Source organism: Lycium barbarum, chromosome 3 (assembly GCF_019175385.1).
Source record: "Lycium barbarum isolate Lr01 chromosome 3, ASM1917538v2, whole genome shotgun sequence".
NCBI lineage: Eukaryota > Viridiplantae > Streptophyta > Magnoliopsida > Solanales > Solanaceae > Lycium > Lycium barbarum.
Window position 1 is genome coordinate 144,728,096 of NC_083339.1, and position 26,167 is coordinate 144,754,262.

Below are 26,167 nucleotides of genomic sequence, written 5' to 3' on the forward strand. Positions count from 1 at the left end.
ACTTTGAAGCCAAATTATTTTCTTTTCTAGCTGAAGGGGTGTGTTTGGTATGAAGAAAAATATTTTTTAATTTTCTCATATTTTGTTGGTTTTTTGGAAAGCATTTTCTCTTGAAAATAAGTTTCTTAAAAATAAGGAAGATGACTTTCCTAACGGGAGTAGTAAAAACAAGTTTCATAAGTTGACATTTTAAGTTCCTTCTCTCCTTCTCACATTTCAATGCCCCTAACCCCCATCCCTAGATCACCCTCGGACCCAGTTCTCCACCCCACCCCATCTGTATAATGTTTTCCTATATTATATTTAAATATTTCGGGGATTATATCTTTTTGCTTACTTATCAATAGTAAAATAAATAAAAAATCACTTATCTTCCACCGCTATATTGTGTGTGACTGTTACGTTACATATTTTTAAAGTATTTATCTCATCCACCGTTAATTTGTTGATGCACCTTACGTCATGTTTTTCTTTAAAGAAAATCAAAACTTACTTTTTTATGAGTTTAATTAGGAAAATGGTACAAAATATTTAAAATCACTTACAACAACAACAACATACCTAGTGAATCCCACAACGTGGGGTCTTGGGAAGGTAGAGTGTACGCAGACCTTACCCCTACCTTAGGTAGGGAGGCTGTTTCCGGAAGACCCTCGGCTCAAGAAAAAGCATAGGAAAGGTCAGATACGGGCAAACAATTCAAAGCAATTATGAAAATGAAAACAACGAAAGTGAATAAGCCATGATAAACCATTCTATGAAAATAGATATACTCGCAGAAATCAAGGGACAAGAAACTATAGAGCAATGCAACTACTCGTAAGAAAGGATAAACGCGACTACCTACTAGCCTTCTACCCTAATCTGAGTCCTCCATATTTAAAATCACTTAATTAAGGTATTTTTATGGATACAATTTTTCTTCAAAAGAACATTTATTTTAATTCTGACTTTGGTTTAAACTTTAATTTCTTTCCATGCACAAGCCATTTTCTTATAGCTTTTTCTCTTTTCGTAGAATTTGTATTAAATCTTTTTTTTTCTACAAAAAGAGGTTAGTGCAATGACTTTTAGTAAATTAGTGTATAAAATATTTTCAAGAATTAATAAATTAACATCTTTTAAAGAAAAACAGGACAAGAACCTTTAATTTTCCTTTAAAATTTGTTTTGTGCAATTACACTGGGGGTTGAAGAAGAGGGAATAGGAGAAGAGGTTATGCTATAAATAAATGTTGGTAATTGTATGTTTGTATGAGGTTATATATTTTCTGTTTTGAATCAAGTATAATCCTCATGTAATTAGTTAAGTAATATTTTATGGACAATTTATCTATTGCCTTTAAAATATCTATGGTGCATTGCAAATACTAAGGATAGAAATTATTCAATGATGTCATATAGTGTTGAAAATAAAGGTACCATCATCAGTTAAGATCAAATTGTCCTAAGAATTTCTTGTTTGGTTCGCTAAGAATTAATTTTCTTAAGCATAAAATATATATAAAGAACTAATTAAATTGATTCTTAAGGTTCATTTTAATGAGTTTAGGATTTTTCTTGAATTTCGTTTAAAACTAAACCCTAAATCACCAAATCCAACCTAAACCCTTTTCACATAAAATAATGAGTGAAAATTAATAGATATATAAAAAATCTATTTCTCTATCTATAGCTAAACTGACATGCTCACAAATTTATAAAAATGCTGAGTTGCAATTTTTATACTTTATCGTGTTAGTTTATATAATATCGAATCGCTTGTGTCTCTCTGGTATTTGTTAATTTTCCCGCTAAAATTGCTTCCTCATAAATAATTGTTTCTTTAAAACTTATCTAATCATTCGACTAAGAGCCTTTATAATTATGAAAATTTTTAAGCAAAACGTGATTTATGTGCAACTACAATAAAAAGATATAACATATATTATACTTTTTTAATTTAACGAAAATTAGTTTTACATCTTGAGCCTCCTGCAACTAGTTATACTTATTACTACTATATATAAGGGAGAATTCTCATTTTTTGTAGTCCTCACATGAATTTTTTATCCTTTTTTACCCTACTTGAAATTTTATGACTTTATAAATTGTGCAAACATTTTGGTAAATTTTAAGAACTTTTAAGGCTTTTTTTATGCCATTAAAAAAGATGATGTCATGAAAAATATTATAGTGGCCCCCACAAAGCATACTCATACATATTTGAGTCTTTTATGTGAAAATATTATTAAACTTGTTTCAATATATCATTGTTAAATACTTTTAAAATTAATCAAAAATGCAAATAATAGCCCTTCCGTCTCAATCGAAAATAAATTCCCAAGTATGGTAGTTAATTAATCAAATTTTACGTGAGCGCACTCATAACATAGAATTAGCTAATAAATTACTATATTAAAAGAGGAACTATAAGATATCTAAAAATGGTTGAAAAACCTTGTATTTAAAGAAATATAATTTGATCTCGATACTCTAATAATACTAGACAATTGCAAAAAGTATATTTTTTTACTATTAAAATATTTTGTAAAAAATCGGACAATATATTTTATATAATTTAGGAGTAATAGTTTTTTTCATATTGAACTTAACTATTGTCTTAAAAAGATAACATATTAATTATCCGTTATTTTGCAAAATATGTTTTGGTAAAAAATAAATTGGCCAATATCAGTTCAATTCAAAGAAATCAAAAGAAATTAATTTAACATATGAAAAACTCAATTTGGATCATCCGGGACTTAGTCTCAAAAATTAAATTAGAAGAGCATTTAATTATCGATTTTTCCAAAAAAAATCTAATATATAAACTAAGAAAAATGTTTTCGTTTAACATACGTTTTTAGACTTTAATATTTTAGAAGTCTTTCGAAAATATCATACTGATGTTACAAGAATAAAGAATCAAGAGCAAAAAAAAATTAAAAAATATCTACAAATTGAATTTTTAATATCAATTTAGATCCGGAGTTTGCACGGGTCAAGTGACACTATTACGGTATATAAACACGGGTAGCAAAAAATTGTCGTCCTCACTTGAGGCTAATTAGGAATTTTAAGTCTCTGATTAACACGTAGCTGCTGTACTTGAACTTTTCCTTGCATTTTCTGAAGACCGTCAAATGGACCATTATAGTTTGGTGGGTTTGGCTGCTTTGTAAGGATGTCTTCTTTTGCAGTGGGTTCCACGTCAATTCTACTTTTGTAGGTTAGTCATTACCCCTGCTTTTCATCTTATTTACTTCAATTACCCGGTATATTTTTGCAAATAACATCATCTTTACATGCCTTTCTACGAGGCTTAAATTTCTATTCCTAAAGCATTCTTGATCTAAATATAGCATATTTTTTACATTTTAAAGCTTAAAAATGATTCTAACCCTTCACAAATGTGTTGTAGTTGTGTTGTAGTCTTATTTTATATCTACTCATGTATAAGTTTACTCGGGACTTGGAGTATGTAGTGTTTATAATTTTTATAATTAGTAAAATATAAATGATTTTTACATAATTATAAAGGTATTAATAATTTTTTAAAATTTATTTTTGTTGAGATAAGTGCATTTTTGCATAACCAAGAACCCATAAGGATAGTTTAGTGAAAACACTTTTTACTCTCTAGAGGTGACTGATTTCTTAAGGGGTGTGCTCAAGCTAAAAATACCTACAATATGGACCATAAGGGTACCATATAGATTAATTTAGGTAACTCTGGAGCAAAGTTTTCTTTTTTAACTGAAGCCTTTATTAGGTCTTTCTTTACATTTAAATATGTCCCATGTCATATATTCCTCTCCATATTATTCTCTCTATTTGTTTTAAATCTCCAAAATTTTACTTCTTTAATAAGCTCATATATGCTTACAAATATCAAAAGTATAAATGACATCATATAGTGTTGAAAATAAAAGCAGTGTTATCAATTAGATCAGATTGTCTTTAAAACCTCTCTTTTGGTCAACTAAGAGTTAATCTTTTAAGCTTAAAATATATATAAAGAATTAAATTTATTCTTAAGGTTCATTTTATTGAATTTAAGTTATATCTTGAATTTTGTTTAATACTAAGGTTAAAACCACCATTTAACTAGCATAAAGCCGTGACATATAAAATTGAGTGAAAAATTAATAAATATCAAAAGAAGTCTACCCCATTAATAAAAATAAAAAATCACATGCTCACAAATTCATAAACATACAAAAGTATTTTTCAATTTATGATCTTCGCCGAGTTGTAATTTTCATACTTTATCATATTAATTTATAGAATATGAACTCACTCGTGTCACTTTGATATTTGATAATTTTCCTACTAAACTTGTTTCCTCATAGATAAATTTTTCTTCTAAGATTATTCAAATATGTCGAAGAAACTTCAATAATTATGAAACTTATCAACAAGATATGATTAACTTGCACTTACATTAAATTAATTATGTAGTAGAAGAATGTGACATAAATTATGCTTATTTCATAAAAATTACGTACTATTTTTGAAGAAATTGCACGGTTTGCCTTTCATATGGACCGGTCTCTAATTAATTTTTGCCCTTCAAATGGGATGATCTTTAGTATTTGCCTTTTAGCAATTGAACTTATTCCTAATAGCATAACTTGTGGAATATTATGATTCAACAATATAAATTTACGCTCCGTGGAAAAATGTTATTTATAATGAGGGTAAAAATTAAAGACCATCACAAAATAAGGGCAAAAGTGTAAATATATATTTTGTGCCCGGGGCTCCGGTAACTAGTCAGTATAAATAAAGTTAAATCCGACCATACTAAAGTATCTGACACTTTTTAACAACTACTATATAAGCTTATGGAGACGACAAGTAAAATAAAGCAGAATATCCTTTTAAGTGTAATCCCAAATTAAAATATTAGCGGTTCATAAGCATAAACCAGTCCAAGTAAAAGAAAGAAGAGAAAAGACGCTGATTGCGATTAATGAAGTATATGTTTACTCAATTATAGTAAATCGTGGTCCCTCAATCCATACTAATTGGGGTTACCGACAGCTTAATCCGTGCAGGATGATATAATACTACAATAAGTTCTCTTCTTTTGCGCTAGTAATTAATGATGTCACCCAAAAGTTAAAGTTAATATATCATCCATCAACCTGACAGTAACTTGAACTATGTGTTCGATCACATAACTGCAAGTCTGCAATCATAACTGTTGGATGTAATTAATTTCTCATATAGTCAGTCATTTAATAGTTATTATTATTTTAGAAAATTTCTTTTACTTTTTTTGTCAAAAAACTTAAAATAAAAAAAAAATGTGACTTTACAAGATAATATTGAGTGATCATATGGGAAATCAAACCCCCGTTAGATGAGGATGAGTGAGCTTTAAACGTTGCTATAGTTTCTTCCTTTTTGCTCTATTCGATAACAAAATTGTGAAAGATTTGTGATGGTCTTATCAGAATTTATCAACGTGTCAAATTTTTGACGAACTCTTAGTTACAAATTTTATTTTGTATCGTAATATGTTGTGCACAATTTTTTTTGTTGTAAAGTTGGGCATGATATCAACTTATTGTTAGAATTTCCATAACCTTTTTTATTTGTAATTGTCAAACAAAGGGTTTAGTTAATAGTACTTTAAAAATTGGTAGACATGCGTGTTGGGACCGAGCAGACATGCAGACATATATTACCGGAGAGTAACACAGTCAAAGGAGAACCCAAGTGTAACTAAACAAAAGCAATTAAATGTGACCATGCCGTATTAAGCTAAAAGCTTATAACTTGTATCGGGTGTATATGCCACACAAATAGATATATGATATGAATTCGTACATATACTTTTATCACTTGAGCATGATTAAGTAATGCATATTTTCACTATTAAATCACTAACTGTAGAGAGTTAAATTGATTTGATGTAAATATTCGGTGAAGAATTATTTACTCGTGGGAAATACTGCTCTAAGATCAAAACAAACATTAGCTATCTGGCAAACAAAAATGCAGTAACTTTTTTCTTGAACGATATGCTCGCTGGCAAACAAAGATGTATGGCATTATATTACCCACAGATTGATTCAACTTCCAGCTCAAATATTCTCCCGACCCATCTCTACTGTAGTATTACTTATGTGGCAAAAACATACTACATTAATTTCATATCGTCCAAGGACGTACGTTAGCCTCAATTTGTAGTACATTAGCCTAAAATATAATGTTGTAAAGCCAAAACACAAAAGCAAAATGCCCCAACCTAATCACGTCCATACCACGTGAAGTGCCTATGCAACAAGGTGGTCATTTTATTCATGTGTCCTTGTATATATCCTCCTTTTGCACATGCCCCATCGATGATATGATTGTCCCAATAAATGAGTAATGATCATAACATTGACGCTCTTATTAACGATATAGTTTGTTCTCTTTATGTTGTGTCATGTGTGACCATCACCACCACACAATTTATAGCCGGGATAACAAAAAGAGATTTATAAAGAATTTTGTAAAGCTCTTATCTAACGTAGAAAAGAAAAAGTTAATGGAGACAAAAGTACACCAATCAAACAAAAGAACTATAAATTGACAAATTAGTGATTGCTTAAAGAAAATTATATGTTTGATTAAGAATAGATATTTGCCCCACCAGTGTAAGATGGGACAAAAGACACAAAATCTAACCGTGAAATATCAAAAATGACATTACTGCTTGTCGTATAAATGATCAAAATAGAAAAGTATAAATGGCAAAAAATTGCAATAGTTTGAGGACAAAAATACCCTTGCAAATGCTTCCAATAGAGTAGTCATCTTCTGCCCTTTCTACATCAATCACGGAACAGGTGCAGTACAAGTCTTAACAAGTTCTTGAGTTTCATAGTCACCAGAGAATTGCAAAGATATATGATTTCTCCAATACCGAAAGGGCAAACTACAGAAATTATATGGAAGGGTATTACTGTCAGTTTAATAGGCCAATAGGAAAGGGGAATTTGGTTGTAAGATGTGGGACGTGCAGAAGGCATTATCTTGTAGGTTTAAAAGATTAGGACCTAGTAGAGAAGTGATGATGTTGATGTTTTTCTGCCTGAGGACAAGACAAAGGCACATGAAATAGAGAGGGATAGACTCTCACCGTTTCATGGAGGAACGAGTGTAATAATCCACCCATCACAAGCAATTAGAAAAATGGGCAGCCCGGTGCGTAAAGTATCACGTGTCAGGGGAAGAACCGCATTTCAAGGAGTGTGATGTAGACAGTCTACCCTAATGAAAATATTAATGGCTGCTTCCACGATGAGTAATTAGAACTCGAAAGAAATTCGTCATAAAATTTGCGTTTGACAAATCTTAAATCGGCGCAAGAAAGAAAAGTTAGGATCTAGATAAGGCAAGATCAGAAATTGAATCGTTGGGGCGCTTATGTATTATAAACCTAAATATCGAACAAAATTGTGAAGTGTGAAGTTTCAAAGGTGTGATCATCATAAATGACTTGGCCATTTGGCCTGGATTACTAGTAGTATCAAGTCGATATCCCCTATAATATGGTGGTGCGTGGGATAAACCTCAACGAAAATGCTCTACTAAAGAGGAGAAATAATGTGCGCGGAGGCGAGTTTATGAGTTTGAACTTGACACTAAACTCATAGCTTATTTTAATTATTCGATTCACTATGTATTTAATAGATTTCTTAATACAAATACATATAGGATCTGAAGCAAAACTTATTGAATTCATCCAAATATGTACCTAATATTGTAGTTCCATCTCCTGAATGTGTGTTAGAAAGCATTGAGATGCCTTAACATGGAGTATATTTTATTTATGGATTTTATTTTCCCTAGAGGACAAGATGGTCCATTCAACTTTTGTTCTTTCGTTTATCCAATGATAGTCTATCCCTTACTCGCTTTCATATCTTGTCCCCTTCCTTATATCGACACTAACACTTCCCCAAAACCACTCAAAATTTGCAGTCCTTTCATTTTTATATATTTCTTTCTTCCCAGCATTCGTTGTCTCCATCCTCATACATCACCTGTATATATACTCTTGCCATTTCCATCACCTATTCACAACAGATTCCCACTGTTCTTCAATTCTTATCCACTAACTTTCTGCAATGCCTTCAATAATCTCAGATGTTCATCAAAAACAACTTGACTTGTACTCAATTAAAGAATTACCCGAATCACATGCATGGAAATCATCATCATTAGATGATTATCCTTCAAGTGATTCGCGTTATGTAGAGTCTATTCCAGTAATCGATCTAAACGATGAGATATTCGCCACGGAAAAAATTGGCCATGCATGCAAAACATGGGGTGCGTTCCAAATCATAAACCACAACGTATCTCAGAGACTACTCAACGATATGGAGGCTGCCGGAAAGGGTCTTTTTTCCCTTCCGATGCAGCAAAAATTAAAAGCCGCTCGTTCAACCGATGGCATCGCTGGCTATGGGGTGGCTCGAATTTCTTCTTTCTTCCCTAAGCTCATGTGGTCCGAAGGGTTCACAATTTTTGGTTCCCCTCTTGAAAATGCCCGCCAACTTTGGCCACATGATTACAAGAAATTTTGGTAATTTAATTTACATCATCCCTCGAATTTTAATTCTCATGCACGTCAATTTGTGTAGATGAAAATTTATTCAACTGCATAAGTACAGATCTAAGATTTAAACTTCTAAACTTTTTAGAAGCGACTTTTTACATACGGAGTATATCTCTATGATGCTTGTGTTGAAAATAGTAAGTTTAATTGAACTCGTTCCGCCTCTACAAGTGTTAAGGATAAGGACGTACGATTATTCAAGAACCATAAGAAAGATCAGAGAGATGCTACACTGAATAAAATCCAATCCACCTTTTTCTCTTTCGTAGTTTCCTAAGTTTATAAATATCCATTAGTAACTAGCGTAAGTGCGGGCTTACGACTTTTTAAGTCACTACGTAAGTAATTCTTATCCTTTTCTTTTTTCGTTTCTTTAATTATTTTTCCTTTTTGAATTTTCAGTGATGTAATTGATGAATACGAAAATGAGATGGAAAAGCTAGCAAGAAGACTGATGTGCCTGATGCTTGGGTCACTTGGAATAATAAAGGACGATGTGAAATGGGCTATAGGCCCAAGAGGAGGATGCTCAGCCCTACAACTAAATTCATACCCGGCTTGTCCGGATCCGGATCGGGCCATGGGTCTTGCTGCACATACGGATTCTACCATATTAACCATCCTACACCAAAACAATACAAGTGGTTTACAAGTATTTAAAGAAGGGAATGGTTGGGTCACGGTTCCTCCACTTTGTGGTGCATTAGTTATCAACGTGGGTGACTTGTTACACATATTGTCAAACGGGTTATACCCGAGTGTTCTACATCGGGCCATAGTGAACCGGACCCAACACCGTTTATCTGTGGCCTATTTATATGGGCCACCATCAGGGGTGAAAATATCACCACTTTCTAAATTGGTAGACCAAAGGAACCCTCCAATGTATAGGCCAGTGACGTGGAGTGAGTATTTGGGCACTAAGGCAAAACATTTTGATAAGGCACTTTCATCGGTTCGGCTTTGTGCTGCTCTTATTGGATTTGCCAATTCTAAAGATCAAAGTGGCGTCCAAGTTGGATAATATAACTAGTACTCAACTTCTTCTTCTTCTTTTTCATTTTGTTTTCTGAAAATATATAGTAGTATCTTGTACTGTTCCCTTTTAACCCTTTGGAAGAATTTTTGTTAATATCTTGAGAGAAGTCTTTGTTGTTGTCAGAATTTTTATATTGTCAAAACATTTAAGATATATTTACAAATAATCCTCCATAATAAGTGCAGTAAATAACATGAAAATAAAACAGTAACCTGCTACAACTTAATACAATTAATTTATAATGTAATTACATGGCTGCGACTTACGCGTAAAAAGGATCAACAAAAACTAGAGCACGAGTTCAGATACAAATCCATGACTTGAAGTTTATGGTTCCTACAATAATTTCAAGTTAATTATATAATATTAAATGAGTTCACAATCAAATATCTATAAAGTGTGTATGAATATATATATATATATATATAAAAAGTATGAGCAAAAACTACTGAATTTCTGTGAAGCCATAAGTTAACATTTGGATTCGCCGTGCACGAGCTAGCTAGCTGATCCACCGACTTGCATGCAGCAGTATAAGTTAAATTTCAAAAGTAAGGTAATTAATTCGAAATAGAGTGAGTAGGTATATACTCCCTCCAGACTAGAAAAAAAGTTCACTTAGCCTTTTTTTTTTTGGATTAAAAAAAAAGTTCACTTAGTCTTTTTTTCTTGGATTAAAAAAAGAGTCCACTAACTAAATCAAGAAAGAATTAATCTTGTTTTTTCATATTTGTCCATATTAAGTGTTATATGATCAAATCCCAATGCCTATTTAATTAGGGGTAGTTTAATCAAATTACCTATTTTTATCTAGGAATTAGTATTTTCTTAAGGAGTGTGCAAATGGCTAAATAGACTTTTTTTTTATCCGGAGGGAGTACTGTACAAGACATTGGACATGATCGATCGAGAGTTCCCACAGAAATGGGGCGCTTACTAGAGGATAAGTTAAAGATCAATCATATCACTAAAAATAATGAGATGCAAACAAAGAAACAGGCTGTGTTGGTTTTTCTGTCGGGGTGGGTACAGATGAAGAGGGAAATAGGATGAGTGAATATTTTAAGTTAAGAAGACAAAAGAACAAATAGTGTGTTTTTAGCCCCGTTACGAAATCCACACACTAGGACAACGTTGGAAGTACGTAAACATATAGAAATATATGGACGATTAATTCAAAATTAGATTGGATCAAATTAATATCACGACTACAAATCTACAATACGACCGCTGAGGTCAGGGGAAATCAATCTTTCGAAAGTCCTTTGCAAAATGATAGAACTAACCGAGTAGCAAAACAGAAGAAAACAAAAGCCCACTATCGTGAGAACAAAACTTGAAACACCATATAGTGGCCATGTTTGTCAGTTTTCAAAATTAAACGTACTCATCTTAAGAATAGGTAGTACGTACGACTAGCACTTAATTAGCTTCGTGTCTTTCTGTAAACCTCACGAAGGATGCTGGCTGGTGGGTGGACTTATGAGTTAGTGATGGAGTCAGAAATTTTATCAAGAAGTGTCAAAATATAAAAAAGTAGACACATGTAAAAAATACGGGGAGTCAACATATAGTGTGCGTATATATAAAAAAAATTAAAATTTTGACCTAGTTAAACAGTTCAATTTTCCGATGGGTGTTAATTGACAGAAGGGGCAGGTTCATCTGGATCGCCTTCGTTGTAAAAATACACCGTATATAATTACATACAAGATTAAAATTATTTTTCATGTATATATAGCAGATGTTGAATCCTCTTAACTTCTTCATATGTTTATTTCTTTATTATATTTAGAATTATCTTACTGAAAATTCTGACTTCGCCACGAGGCTATTTTCGGAGAGGATGGGAAGCTATAGGTAGGCAGGGCCTTATCCCTCCAACATGCTAGTATGGCTTAGCCCAAATGATTTCCCTCAGTAACCATCTGCCTTTTCTCCACAAATATAATATGCCAAACGGCCACCCAAAAAATACCCATGTCTTCTACTGTCTTCACACATGCAAACTTGACGACTTATTTTGAATTTATCGTATTGCATAGATCAAAAATATAATTTAAAATAATATAAGATAACGTACAATTTAAGTTGCTTTGGTCATCAATGTGAAATCCTTTATTTCCAACCGAGGTCGGATAGGCCAAGTTTTTCTCTTCTTCTACTTCTTCATCGTAATTCGTATATGATATATAGTTAACAGTTCCAATGGGACCTGACTTGCCAAGATTAGGGCTTAGGAGTGAAGAAAAGACTGCCATATATAGAGAGCTTCAAAAGTGATAGCCTAATAGAACCTCTCATTATGGGCTCATAGGTCTATAACAAAGGCTTACTCAACAATCAAGCTAAAATCTATATATGAACTGATTCAGGCTCAACATGAGATCTAATAGATAAGAGGCGCAAGTCATGCTCACCATCTATAATTTTTTATATCTGAGGAATTTAAGATAATGTTAAAGTCCTAGAGTCCTCATTGGACCGAGAGAGTTCTGCTTATTACTAAGCTATGCAGGCTCCATCATTCCCGCCCCTTCTGTGGGATAAAAAATCATGTGTACTAGACTGGAAATATTCAGGTGAAAATAATAGAATAAAACTTATGAGGCTATTGGATGGATGCGGTTGCGAATAATTTAGTCAACTTTCAGTAATTCAAATTGGTTGCCCTTTAGAAAATTATACTATATAATAATTAATCCGCAAAAATGTAAAAGTACCATGGTAAGACAAAAGGTTGTGATGTCTTTTTAGCCTCAAATTTGATTATTTGGTCAATCAGTTGAATTACTTGAATAAGGTCACAAACAACCAAATTAATTCAATCAGTGTTAATCCTCTGATAATGTGAATAAAGCAATAATGAGATAATTGAAATTACGATGCGAACAATTTTAAAGTAAATAATTGACAAAGTGAAGCCAGAGAGAATGATTCTTATTGATTCTCCTGAATTAGTTGATGAATATTGCCGAAGAACAATGATGATCATGATCAATCATGTTTACAGAGAATAATTATAAAGTTATGAATAATCATTGGTCTACTGACATTGACCGATTCAATGGTTGACTGTGATCTTTTCTACGCTTCCACGTGCTCGGTCAAACAGTCTTTCCTTCTGTCATATTCTCACCAACACAATGTCATCATATAAAATTGGTAAATTTGCAAGAATTTATGTGATTATATATACGGAGTGATCTATCTATACTACCATTTATTTTAAGTTATCACATCAATGGATTACTGAATGAAATTATTTTCAATTACATTTTTGGTGAATTTGACAAGCTTTCGTTAATCAACGTACTGACAGTTGTTAAGTTCAAATCACCAAATCTCCCACAATTGCTAAGCCTTAAAAATCTCTATAATCGCCTCCTTGCGTCTAAGCAGAAAATTGTAATTAAGGAAAATGGTGATGCTTGCGGGCCTATTCTTAATTTGTCTATATATGAGAAGTGACAACACGCATACACACACTAAGCAGACAATTGAATTCATATAACGCCTAGCTAGCTAAGAATACAGTCATATACTATCATGACCTATCGTTTTCCCTTTCCAAATCCGTTTGTGTTCCATTATCTGGCCAAAATTAATGAAAAAGTTGTTTGCTAGCTGATCCTACAGAAATCAATAGCTTACAAGATTTCCTAGATAGCGCATTTCGGTCGAAAAGCATCGATTTATTGTTTATTACATGTTTGAATTAAGACACCTAAGTTTCATCTTTTCTCTTATTTGTCTCCTTTTTCTCTAATTTGAAAATTCCTTTTTGTCTCTTTCAAGGTTTTTGGTATGCAGAGTTGACTAATACAAGGCTGTGGGCTTTGTGACTTTTTGGATGAGCTTTCGAAAGCATATATTTTTATTTAGAGACAGCCTCTTCCTTAATCATTAAGAGTTGCTAAATTTTGTTGTTTATGAAATGTATATGACTTACACATGTTGGATTGAGGTGTTAAGAAGGGAAGGATAATATTGAGGAGAAAATAAACAACAACAGAAAGTACTAGAGATTCGCAGTTGATAATTACTACGAAATTATAGAACTTTAACGGTATAATTCTTAGTATCAATTTTCAGTCCTCTGAATTTAATAGGTTCAATTACTTCAACATATAGCAATTCTACAGCATAAATTTCTAGAAAATAATAAATATTTTGAAGAAATAAATTCATTTAACTATTTATAAACCAACAAACAGCTTAGGAAGAAGAAAAGCCTTTCTTCAATCCTTAGATTATATATTTTGTGGCGTAACTTTAACCATCAAAGTCGTTGTAGTATAGTGGTAAGTATTCCCGCCTGTCACGCGGGTGACCCGGGTTCGATCCCCGGCAACGGCGTTTAAACACTTTTTTTTGAGGCCAGTTTGTTTTGTTCGGGTTTGATTGTGTTACGTAGCTCCTCGCTGGGTTCCCTTTCCAGTCTTTTAAAATTTTTGCGGGTTTCCTCTACAATTTTAGCGTTTAAACACTTTTTTTTGAGGCCAGTTTGTTTTGTTCGGGTTTGATTGTGTTACGTAGCTCCTCGCTGGGTTCCCTTTCCAGTCTTTTAAAATTTTTGCGGGTTTCCTCTACAATTTTATAAAAATTACTGTACATAGCAATCCTTCCCCTTATTGTTTCTATTTTGATATTTCTGCTCTTACTTTTCAGTTGCAAATCGCTTTTTTGTTTCATTTTTTATTTTTTATTTTTAAATAACAGAGCAAAGATTACAGAGCTATCGATCTTTCTGATATTTCTACTCTTACTTGAGCAAAGTATTATATAACAGAATAATGATAAACAATATTGTTTGATTGAAGCTAATATCATGTTTACAGTATTCATCTTTGATATCCAGTAGAGTTATTAACATCCTTGGTGCAAAATTTTCTATAGAATAAAAAAAGAGAAATGAAAAAACACAAAGAAAAAAGCACTGTAATTAACATCTTGAGTAAGTATTAAGCACTCTATTTTTAGGAAAACTGAAATGTTAAGCGAGTTTTTTTAAGCTAAATAACAAAATGAAAAAAAAAAAAAAACTTTTATTTTTTTGCTATGCGGGTTTATGCGGGGCGGAGCGGGTTGGGTTGCAAATAGAGAAAAATGCTATGCGGGGCGGGTTGAAGTCTACCGCAACCGCCCAGCCCTATTGCCATACAGACAGGACAGACTACTGGCCATAATGTTTACTTGGTTTTGGTTAAACTTCTGACACTATTTCTTGTCCATATAAGCATTAGTCCTAGCTTTAGTGTCACTGCTTTGAGGTCCATTATACTTTTTTCATGATCCAGAGAAGACAGATTTAGCCGAATTCATATGTGAAGCTTTCAACGACTAAGCTCTCCAGAATCATCATCCTTAACATCTGATCCAATTCTAATAGTTGCATATCTAATCAGTGTTGCTGTCAATAATGAACGTGTTAAAATATTGAAATAACTGGAGTACCACAGGACTTTTAGTAAATTATGTGCCTCGTTATCAGACAGGTGAAAGCATATTTGAGAAAATAAACAAAATTCTGCAAGACTCGATAAAACTGCTCGAAATGTACATACAACAGGTCAGTAAACTTTCTTTTTCAAGAGTAATCTCACTCCTCAAGTCAGTAAAATCTCACTCAGTTGACATCCCGGTCTTTGACGTGGTTATTTACCCCCGAGGTAAGTTCAGCTTCAGCAGAAGGTAGCCTCTCATATACTTTGGACCCCACTGGTAGAAGCTTAATCTTTCCCAGTTTAAGCGTTTCGCTAATCTTCTCATAATTCCACCTCTGCTGAATGTACACTACAACTGCCAGAAGAACTGCAGCCACCGGTATGGCGATGTCTCCAAACTTGGTGTAAAAATCAAAACGGGGGTTCACAAACTCGTATTCTTCAGAGAAGTAGGGATTAGGAACAGGAGATCTGATGTAATCATATACATGAGGCAGAAGTCTAATGGACGTAAGCCCGATATAGTATAGCTTTCTGAGTGGTTTGCAATTGATTTGCCAAACAAGGTTGCCTATTACTTGAGGAAGCAAAAAGAAATCTTGAATCAAACCCATGTACTCCTCCAATTCAGTTTCCCATTCCCTCAATGTGTGGAAATTTCCAGTGGAATCTACGTAATGTTCAGCATGAAGAGGTTTCTGACTTGTATTAATGGAGTGCATAAACAAAACAACAATATATCCGACAGCATGTATTACCAGTGTACTGAGAAATACCCATTTGTCACTTGGAACACGATGTGGTTCAAGAGGGCTCCTTGTCAGTAATCTTACACGGGATCTCCACACCTTTTGGCTGAGCCTTGCTGTTACCAAAAAGGCAACAAGCACAAGAACCTTGACGGTATAATCGATCAGACGGATCCACTGGCTGTTATCAAGATCGTAAGATGGAGTCTCGTTGACGTCAGCACCCATCATTTTGAACAAAGCCTCTGCACCTGTGATCAATGGCAGGCCGTAGCCAAGAGCTTGGACACCTAGCATGGCAAGCGAGACATAAAGAACTGATTCCGCATTATCTCTGATGTATAATAGTTGGCTGAAAATGCAGAAGATTGCCAGAGAGAGGGTCAAGATACGGAGAATTCCCTCTACGCCCCTGCGGGAAAGAATATCTTCTCGCTGCTTCCTGTACATAATGGGGAAAGTTTGAAAGTTCACAGGATTAAAATAGAGTGGATCATCCTGATTCCTTTGAGAGGATACGGATATTTTAGCTGTTGGATTGACCAACCAACGAGCAGTGGTTGGTGGGTATGCTATAACCACCTCAATTAGACAATCCAATCCAGCTTCAAGGTCCATACTTTCGTATAGGATTTTCCAGGAGGCTCGAACATCCCTGCAACCAATGAGGTACATCTTTCCGACATGTGGATCATATAGCCCCTCTACAAAAAGCGAAGAGATGTTGTATGACGTCCCAGTGACAATGAGTTGAGCAGAAACATTTAAAAGAAGCTGTTTTTCTGTGTATTCAGCCTTAGCATGATAAGTATTCTCTTTGTCACCGATCGAACCATTTGACAAAGGCCCAAACATTGGACCAAGAGAAAAAATCTCTATTTCAATTTCAACTCTTTGGTTAGCTGAACCAGAGATTTGATCTGCAACTGCCGATGTGTGAAGAGAGAAATCTTCAGAAAGAATCGAAAGGCTGATGGGAAAAGAATCTGCATCTTCCAGTTTTGGGAATGTCAACAGTGATTTCTTAAACATTGAACCAAAGTTGAAGGGCTCATTTTTCTCAAGGACTGTAGCAGCTGCATCGATTTTTGAGTACTTGTAGTATGGGCGAGAAGCGGTATATTGATCCCACAGCTCAACTGGGCGGATCAGTTTCTCAAATGATAAAGGGAAGTAACTTCTACTGCTTCCATCAACGCTGGAAAAATGGCCAATAATTATGCTCCTTTGTGTTATAGAAAAGGAGAGGGGAACATACAAGCAGATTCGAGAATCGCAGTCACTGTCTTCACGGCAACCAACCATACAAAGCTGTCCACTGGAAGATTTCCAGATTCCCTCAGCCGAAAGAGTCATGTTATTAAGCCCCGTCCTTTGTGCTGCGGTGAACTGATTCTCCAATGGAGAAACTACTCTAAACATGGAAGAGATCCTTAAAGAAAAAGTTGCATTATCTTTGAAAGTGATTTTATCACATCGAACATCCTGAAGGACAAGTTTGACGTCCTTAAAACCCCCATCCGTGGCCTTTATCTCCTTGTCTGATTTAAACGGACCCAATTGACTGCAAAAATCATCCGTACCGTTGCATTTCCAGTTTGGCACAACTGTTAAGGCTTCTTGATGAGTGAATCTTTGAAGAATATTACAGAAGTCAAGCCCTCTATATGTATTTATCTCAGTACTCAAACTATCTTTGTACGGGTCCGGATCACAAGCTTTTGACACAAATTTTTCAGACCCAAATTCATACTTTGAAGAAGTTCCGAGCCAAGAAGACATATGAACTTCATCAAAGTATTTAAAACTGGTCTTTGGGTTTAAGCTTTTCATGGTTCCTAGAATAGCTCTATTTGTCAATGTATTTGTTTTAGGATAATGAAGCACGAGTAAAATTCGATCATCTTGCATAAGTGGTGGCTGATTAGTATAACCCGATTCTTTTACCCACTCCCACGGATCAGTAGACTCTTGCTGACGAGAAGGCAACATGGTGGATCCCAACAAACACATCACTCTTTCTTCTCGACTTTTTTTCGATTCAATGTATACTCCTTCGAAAGACACAGAAAGCTGGGAATGACTGGGCCATATATCAAAATGAGGACTTTTTTCGAATGGTTTACTCGAAAACAAGCCATCTAAGGTAATCCCAATCTGCAATATCCCACTCACACTCACAGACTTTTTAATCCGATGGGCACGATCAACATTAGTAACCCAGAAAGAAACTAAGTTCAACGGGGATCGAAGATCTGATGATCTATTTGAATCTCTATCATCAAAAGGCATTATTGAAACCCCATTGGACACTTGCCACCAATCACCATTCACAAAAGATAATTCTTGTTTTATGCTATAGATTCTGTTATCATCATCAGGTTTCAATTCAGAAGCATAGGCTAAAACAGAAGCACATTCTTTCTTGACCTCATCAGTTCTTTCATATTTGTAAGTCATAGAAGTTCTAGTCCTAGGTCCTAACTCTCCATCTACCATGTAAGAATTAACAAAACCAACTGACAGCAACATCAACCAGATAATCATACCATCCGTTTTCCAATAAGAAGCAAAAAAAGACATTTCCCCCATGATAGCAAAAAACCCTTTAATCAAGATTCCATGAATAACCCACTTTAGAACTAAGATTGAACAAAGCAAAACAGCAAAAACAAAATTGGGAACTTTGCAAAATTAAGTCTTTGTTCAGAGCTATATACAGCAAGTGCACTAACCTCGTTATTCAGTGGTTTTACTCAAATCTTGATAGCAAGAAAATGGAACCTAGAAACAAAGGGAAAGTATGGTTTTGAGATGGGATTGTGAAAAAGATTAGTTGGTGATTCGATTTTGATTTTGAGTTTTGATTATTAGGGTAAGTAGAGAGAGTAAGGTGTGAAGTTGAAGTCAAGGCAAGTGATGATGGCGACACTAGTGAACTTTAAGTCAATCTATATATTTCTTACAGGCCGTGTCTCTAACTTCTCTAATCTCTGTTTTTCTTATTTTGTTTACTCGGAAAAGGACAAAAGAGTTTCTTAATTGCTGAGCAGATCTCAGTTAATCCCTTTACTTAAATTAAAGAGAATTAAACCTCCTTGGCTCTTTTGGAATGGAAAAATTATTGTGTGATTGTGATAAGCAATCCTCTTGTACTATTTTCTTTAGTAATTCTAAAAATTTGAGAAAAATTTTAAGAGAGATGAATCTAGAATTTCTAGAGTATGGATTCACTAGTAGAAAAAAAGAAGGAAAAATGTATTAAGTGGGAATTGATCCCCAGACCTCTAGATAAATAACTCAACATTCAATCAAGTGCACCATTTAACCTTCTTGTAGCATGTGTTCCTGCAGTTAATATTATACCAATTTTTAAAAATATATACATAAAATACCTAGTTTTACGGATACACCATGTGTTCACGTGACCCAAAATTAGTACATAAAATCGCCCCCGAAATTTTATATCACCTATAACTTTATTGTATAACAATTTATATTGTTATTTTTTATTTGTATTCATTTGATAATATGACTTATTACAAAAAATTATATAAGAAAATTGTATGAAACGATAAATTCTTTGCTTAAAATTAACTAGTTAAGTTAACTAGTGAGGAAAAAATAAGTACCAAGTCACATACGGAATATTTAAACTCAGGGGCAGAAAAAGAAGTGCAATAATAAAGAATGAGAGAGGTTTGGGTTAAAAATATCCCTTATCTATGGGAGTAGGTTCATTTTGGTCCCTCAAATATTACCCTGAGCATATTTGATCCCTTATCTATGGAAGTAGGTTCATTTTGATCCCTCAAATATAACGCTAAGCATATTTAATCCCTTAACTATGCTAAAGTGAGGCACTTTTGGTTCCCCTAATAGAACCCGTTTAAAAAGTAACGGTGCTAAACCAATGTGACACTCACGTGACTTATAACAGGCTAAACCCATTGGACAAAAATACTAAACACATTCTTTAAAACAGGCAGAAACTTTATCTAATATATTGAAATTTGCATTCACATGCTTCTAAATGCAAATTAAGATAATTTGTAACAGTTGTTAAAAAGAATTTTAATTTTTTAATATTTAACAAAAAAAACTTTATATTCACATGCTTTCAAAATAAGTGGAACGGTTCCATGTGTACTGCTAGATTACCGTTTAAGAGTTGGTTACCAACCATATGATCCAAATATTATGGGTTGCTTTGCTAATATCTTATATGAGTTGCATTTTTTAGATAAATGCCATTACTCTGCATTGCATTTTATCCGATGGGTTTAGCCTTTTACGAGTCACATGGATTTAGTACCGTTACTTTTTAAACGGGTTCTATTAGGGGAACCAAAAGTGTCCCACTTTAGCATAGTTAAGGGATTAAATATATTTAGCGTTATATTTAAGGGACCAAAATGAACCTACTCCCATAGATAAAAGATCAAATATGCTCAGGATAATATTTGAAGGACTAAAATGAACTTACTCTCATAGATAAGAGACAAGTTTAACCCAAAACTCAAGAATGAGACGTAGAAACTCAAAAGAAAGCTAAAGAAGGAAAGGAATGTAAGTTGGGTAATTATTTCATAATTGAAAGAGAACGTGTTGTGACTCATGATAATTGAAGATTATAGTATGATTTTTAAATTTTCGACATCAAGAATCTCATTTTGTTTGTTGATTTTCGACACCAAAAGGTTAGAGTGATAAAAGAGGGATTCCTTCAAACGAAAATCAACACATATTTCAGTGCAAGTATTACTTTAACAATTTGGTGGGAGAAAATGATATTTGAGCGATAAAAGAAGTGTTTCTTTTAAATGCAGGGATCTTGTTTGTCTCTTCTTCACCAAATCAAAACCATCCATTTTGAAAGAAAAAAAAAAAAGATCTGAATAAGTGAATGCGTGGCCCATGTGAGCTTCATTAGAATCTTAGCTGGTCCGTAGTATTTTTTTTTTTTTTTTTAAATCTAAATGGTTGCTGTATTGAGATTGCAAGTTAGCACTGTGCAAATACTTTCTAAGTATAATTTTGCAACAACCTCCAACATATGAAAATATTTATAATGATTGGTGACAATGCGACTCGAATTCAGGCTTTATATGTAGGAATATTTGTTTTAATAGACCAAGCACGTAAAAATATTTTGATAAAAATTAAGTAGCAAAATATTCCTAAGACCTCTGTCGTCTAATTTACCATGTTAATTTGATCATCCTCTTTGTCGATTTATGTTATTAGATAACTACTTACGGTTCCGTAGTTATAATTTCAACAAAAAGCACAAATTATGTGTCAATGTACTTTTCAAACTTGTTGGATTACGATATTCACTTCCCTCAGCTTGCAGTTCACAAGGGAAAGTTTATTGGCTAGAATGAAATAGGTGAGCAATTGAATAAGTAAATACAAAAGCTCCGTGCGAATTCGGATTTAGTCGGGCCTCAATACGAATACCGGACACCGGTAGTGAGGAAACCAATTATTAAAAAAAAAAAAAAAAAACTCGGCATTGAATATAAGCACTTAAGTAGGTAACAATATAACTAAGGTAAAGACTAGAAGCGGCTTTAACAAAAATAATATATTCTAAGGCCCCTCTTCCACATACTGCAACAACAACTTGAAATTGACATTATCTATCATAACTGATAACTGCAGAAAGATATCATTCTTTGTGAAGACCTTTATTAGTGCAAAAGCATGTCATCAAGAGCAAAGGTTCAGCAATTACACAAAGTAGGAGCCTCAGAACAAAGAATCCAATGAAATAAAATCTGCTGAATGGCTTAGCCTGAATTACGTTCCATGTTAGCAATTCGAGGAAAGAAAAAGCAATTCTGAATCGCACACCAATATTTGCCAATTGAGTCACTACCTATGTTTCCACCAGGCAGCAAACAATGTCGCGAAAAAAGAGAAACTGCAAAACAAATTGAAAGGAGTCTTTCATCAACCACCTGTTATTCTTCTTCGAGTAATCTACCTTGGCTTTTATTAAGCAATCCATTTTGTTCTCAGCTTTTGTGCTACTAGAGAAAAACTTGCTGGAACTAGGAAAATAACTGCAGCCTACATCTTCTATCACTCACAGGGATGGATCGTATCACTGGAAAGAAACAAAGTAGTTCACACTTCCAGTTAAGTATATTCTGTCCGATGAGGCCCCTGGATGTCGAACAACTGACCTAAAGAGACGATCTCCAGTACTATGATATATGTTTGGGAATTATTTTATTCCACATGGGATCTGGAAGAGCTTTAACATGGAAAGATAGCTCATAGATAAAATAGGAGCGTTTAGTTTCTATTTCCTTCAATGCTTGAAAATTATATATCATTTTCTGCATCAGCAAAGTCGAGTTATAACTGTTGTTGTTTTTCATAAAGCCACAGGCAACATCTATTTCAGTGTAGCTGTAAGATAGGTAGGATTTACTGTACACAGGATACCTGTTCTACAGTTCCAGAGGATGCGATTCTTTTCTGAACTGCAAAGGACCATAAGCCTGTTCATGCTAGAGATGGTTCAGAATGAATGTTTTGCTGAGTGAGTGAAAATGTTCTAGGTTAACCACAAGTGTATTCATGAATCACCTCCATCGATCACTCTAGTCCCATTCAAACAAGCATGCAGAGCTTCTCAGAGGAAGAATGAAGAATCCCGTTGTTTTTAAAATAAATGGTTGTTCCAAAGATCTTGCTCATGAAAGACTCTGAAGGAAAGAGTGCTTTCAAGACAGAAGAAAAGCGTCATTTAGCTTCGTTTCTGGTGAACAACACAGATCTGTACTGAAGAGCTTATAATTCTTGAACGTGGCATCATTCCCTTCAGACTCCCAGGCTAGGATAAATGGTCCCTGATTCTTACAAAAAAAAATATGGCCATTTGAAACTATATCAACTTCAAATGCTTCTTGCATTGCAGAACTATCTTGACACAGGCATTTCTAAGCTATAGATGCCTGCTGTTAGATACAAAATGGTAATTCGAGTCATAGCTCAGCTTTGAAATAATATAGACCTTGTCTTATTTTAGCGTCTGATTTTCTAGTTAGACTTCTCTTCCCTCAAAAGTCACTCGCTAACGAGAGTTAAGGTCTGAGGGATTTAAAGAATGAGCATTATCCAATTTTCCTTCACGAACAGTAGCTAAAAGTGCTTTCTGCAGCAGTCAGTCTAGGACCATTATAGAAATCTTCAAAGCATTCTGAAAAAGTAGGCACATTAGGCACTCTCGTTTACCAGATTCCACTACATAGAGTCAAGAAAAACATTGTCAGATCAGAGCAGCCAGGGCTTATATGGAACTAAGTAGACCAATCTTCCTTGAAATGACTATGGATAATCTTCCACATCTTTCCGTTCACCATCAACTTCTTGGGCAAAATCCATGCCCAATGCTAAAAAACAAGCTAGTTTCAGAGAGGAATAGTAGCCCAAAAGTTCTAGCATATCACTGTCATCAAACAGCATAAGTGGTGCTGACCAGCGTTTTTGCACCCGATCTCTGAAACAAGAGTGTTTTGGCATTCCCATTTATCTTGTCTGTTCCAAGCTTCATACTAGAAGATACAGCTAAAATAGGATTGCCTTCTCTTTACAGCTTCCGCAAAGGCATTTAAACTTGCAAATTCTTTGGATTTCCTCATCCTCCTCTAAAGATTCAAAATCCGAAAAAAAATGGGGCAGTGGTCACTAAGAGTATTAAGATAGCCAGAATTAGAACTTAGAAGGCAGTGAAATGAAAGCAGACTTACCATTTGGAAGGAGATAATTTTTTAATCATCTTAAGCGGTAAGATAAAAGGCCATAGATCTTCCATTCATTAGAAAGAAAAGTGAAGAAATCAAGATACAAAATTCAGCTCAAAGTTTCTGTAAGCATATATACATTCTCCCTTAGCTAATGATTTGCACAGTGTGAACACAAGTCAACAATTATGATAAATAGCCTAGAGTGTGATGAAAACCAATAGCTTATATCCAAATGAATCACCACGAAGAAATCAATCTATTGTCCCGATCTGAATAAGTTTCTCAGGAGAATCCATTTCTTTCACAACAAGAGTCAAGCCACGGTTTTGAAACTGTGTACACAACTACTCAATCACCTGGAGGCGCATAAATTTTTCAGTAGGCTCAGATTGCTATCTTATGTATAAAAACTCTTTCCATTATGAGAGTGTTATAGTTGGAAGAAGATCTTCCCCTCACTCGAACAAAATGTATTTCCTGATTCTTCCTCACCTTTTTAGAGTAATCTTTTAGTTCAAATATATATATAAGTTCAAGTTCTTTCCTTTAGTGCAGGATCAAACAACAACTGCTTATTGCCTCCTTGGTATAGTCTCTCACATGCTGAGAACAATATCCATAACAAACAGATATCAAAGATACATAGATTTTGAATGATCGGAGCCCAAGAGACAAGCGATTTTGTACTTACGCAAGGAATAGGTATACAAAGTTAGCATAGAACATAAACAATTTCTTAAAGAAATCTATATCTTCTCAAATCTTACGGATTGAGACTAGCTTCATCAATGTTTGACCTGGAGTTTGATCTCCCAACGCGGCCACCAAAGCAGTCCAATTGCCTCAATTTCAACAGCAAAAATAGCACAATACCACACCCAAATCCCAGTGCAGCACTAGACCCTGTCAACGATACAGCCGCACAAACCAACATGACAAAAGATTCTTCCTTTGTGTTCATATCCCTTGAAGCCATAGCCAATTCAATCCCAGCAAACAACAAAAGCACCCCAAGTATCCCAATAGGAAACTGACTCAAAATCCTCACAAATGAACTCCCAAATACCAATCCAAGAACCAATTTACCCAACCCAAGAAACGCCACAGACGCGCCACTCCTCCCACCAAACCTATATTGTCCGGCTAGTCCTCCTGCCCCGTGGCAACACGGCATAGCTCCAAACCAACAACCCACCAAATTCATCAACCCAACACTCACAGAAACTCTCGTAGCCGAAACTTCCTTTTCTGGAAACAAATCAGCTGACAATTTACACACAGCAATCACAGAATTCAATACGGATAACGGAATCTGGGGAATCGCGCCCCTTAAAAACCCGGTTTTCCAGTCTTCCCACGTGATCTCCAATACATGGATTCTTGATGGACCAAATTTAATATCGCCAATAATTGAAGGATCACGCACAAAACAGAGAATCAATCCCAACAAAAACACAACAAGAGCTGCCGGAATTGCTGATAGTATTCGTAATCTGCTGCGTCGAACTCTACTCCGATCAATTCCATTAGTACTATCTTCATCGTCCTCAACAACTTCACCAGAACCAGTAACAAGAATAACAAAAGATACGCAAGTGAGAGCCAAAATAACACCGTCAAGACCAAACCATGCACGTGGGGTATTGTTGCTAGCTTTTGTAGTACTAGCAAAGTCTTGGTTATACCGAATATATTTGATAGCAGAGAAAGCAAAAGCTAGGCCTTGAGAAAGCTGAATACCACGAACAACAGGGAGTGGAATAAACCGATAAAAGAAGGACATAAGTCCGGTAACTCCAAGGAATAACAGTGTACCAGCTGTGGATATTCCAGCAGCAGCTATTTGAGGAACAGTTAAATGAGGTGTCTCGGAAACAGCAACAGCAGCAATGGATTTCATGGGTTGGACAGGCATAGGGATACCGAAAATAGCACCGGTTATTATGTTGTAGAATGCAGTGAAGATAAGGGTAGTGCTGAGATCAAGATTGGATACTAAGGTGAGTGCTAAGACAATTGGGATGTATGTGCCTAAGTCGCCGACTGAGCCACCAAGTTCGGAGAGTAGGGGGGTTTTTAAGCGGAGTGAGGCGGCGAATGGAAGGGTGGAAAGGTGGCTGCGCCACCAATTGCGATGGAGGAGGGGAGTAGTATGGTCGGAAGGTTGAGATGTCATTTTTGCAAGGGAGAGGGATGGATCGCAAATGATTAGATGAAAGTCGCCCGCACGCAAACAGAAGACACAGCCTTTTCTAAGTAATCAGTACTCCATATTTTCAATCATGTGAACCTTTTTGGGGTCAAACTTTATAATTTTTTTCTTAAATTTTGATATAAATTTTTTAAGTTTATAAATATAAAATTTGTATATTTATAAATTATATTAAAATTATTATAAGTCATGATAATTTATAATTCAAATAATTTTAAAAAAAATATAAGAAAAACATAATTAAAGAACTGCGTCTTAAACTTCCCAAATACTAAAGGCACGTAAATTAAAATACAGGGAGTATTTCATTCTCACTGTACTAATTTTGTATTTGGACAAAATTTATAGTATTT

General features: G+C 34.5%; 3 protein-coding genes and 1 non-coding gene across 4 annotated transcripts; 2 read left to right on the forward strand and 2 right to left on the reverse strand.

Annotated features, from left to right (window-relative positions):
- The first annotated feature begins 7,944 nt into the window (after positions 1-7,944).
- Positions 7,945-9,749, forward strand: LOC132633311 (gibberellin 3-beta-dioxygenase 1-like). The gene is made up of 2 exons (XM_060349635.1): positions 7,945-8,571; positions 9,007-9,749. Exons 1-2 carry the CDS (start codon positions 8,111-8,113, stop codon positions 9,626-9,628), a joined length of 1,083 nt encoding a protein of 360 aa, XP_060205618.1. The 5' UTR covers positions 7,945-8,110; the 3' UTR covers positions 9,629-9,749.
- Positions 9,750-13,930: 4,181 nt separating this feature from the next.
- TRNAD-GUC (transfer RNA aspartic acid (anticodon GUC)) lies at positions 13,931-14,002 on the forward strand. The gene has a single exon. It is a non-coding gene; the product is annotated as a tRNA-Asp (tRNA).
- Positions 14,003-15,057: 1,055 nt separating this feature from the next.
- On the reverse strand, positions 15,058-18,807 carry LOC132633310 (uncharacterized). Its single transcript, XM_060349633.1, has one exon. It carries the CDS (start codon positions 18,429-18,431, stop codon positions 15,273-15,275), a length of 3,159 nt encoding a protein of 1,052 aa, XP_060205616.1. The 5' UTR covers positions 18,432-18,807; the 3' UTR covers positions 15,058-15,272.
- Positions 18,808-24,159: 5,352 nt separating this feature from the next.
- On the reverse strand, positions 24,160-25,858 carry LOC132633312 (molybdate transporter 2). The gene has a single exon (XM_060349636.1). The coding sequence runs from the start codon at positions 25,776-25,778 to the stop codon at positions 24,366-24,368; it is 1,413 nt and encodes a 470-aa protein (XP_060205619.1). The 5' UTR covers positions 25,779-25,858; the 3' UTR covers positions 24,160-24,365.
- Between the last annotated feature and the right edge of the window lie 309 nt (positions 25,859-26,167).

Excerpts from the sequence above, each read along its gene's own strand:
- LOC132633310 (XM_060349633.1), bottom strand. The coding sequence starts at position 18,431 with ATGGGGGAAATGTCTTTTTTTGCTTCTTATTGGAAAACGGATGGTATG.
- LOC132633311 (XM_060349635.1), top strand. The coding sequence starts at position 8,111 with ATGCCTTCAATAATCTCAGATGTTCATCAAAAACAACTTGACTTGTAC. Across the intron at positions 8,572-9,006 it reads CATGATTACAAGAAATTTTG|TGATGTAATTGATGAATACG; the intron begins GTAATTTAATTT and ends TTGAATTTTCAG.
- LOC132633312 (XM_060349636.1), bottom strand. The coding sequence starts at position 25,778 with ATGACATCTCAACCTTCCGACCATACTACTCCCCTCCTCCATCGCAAT.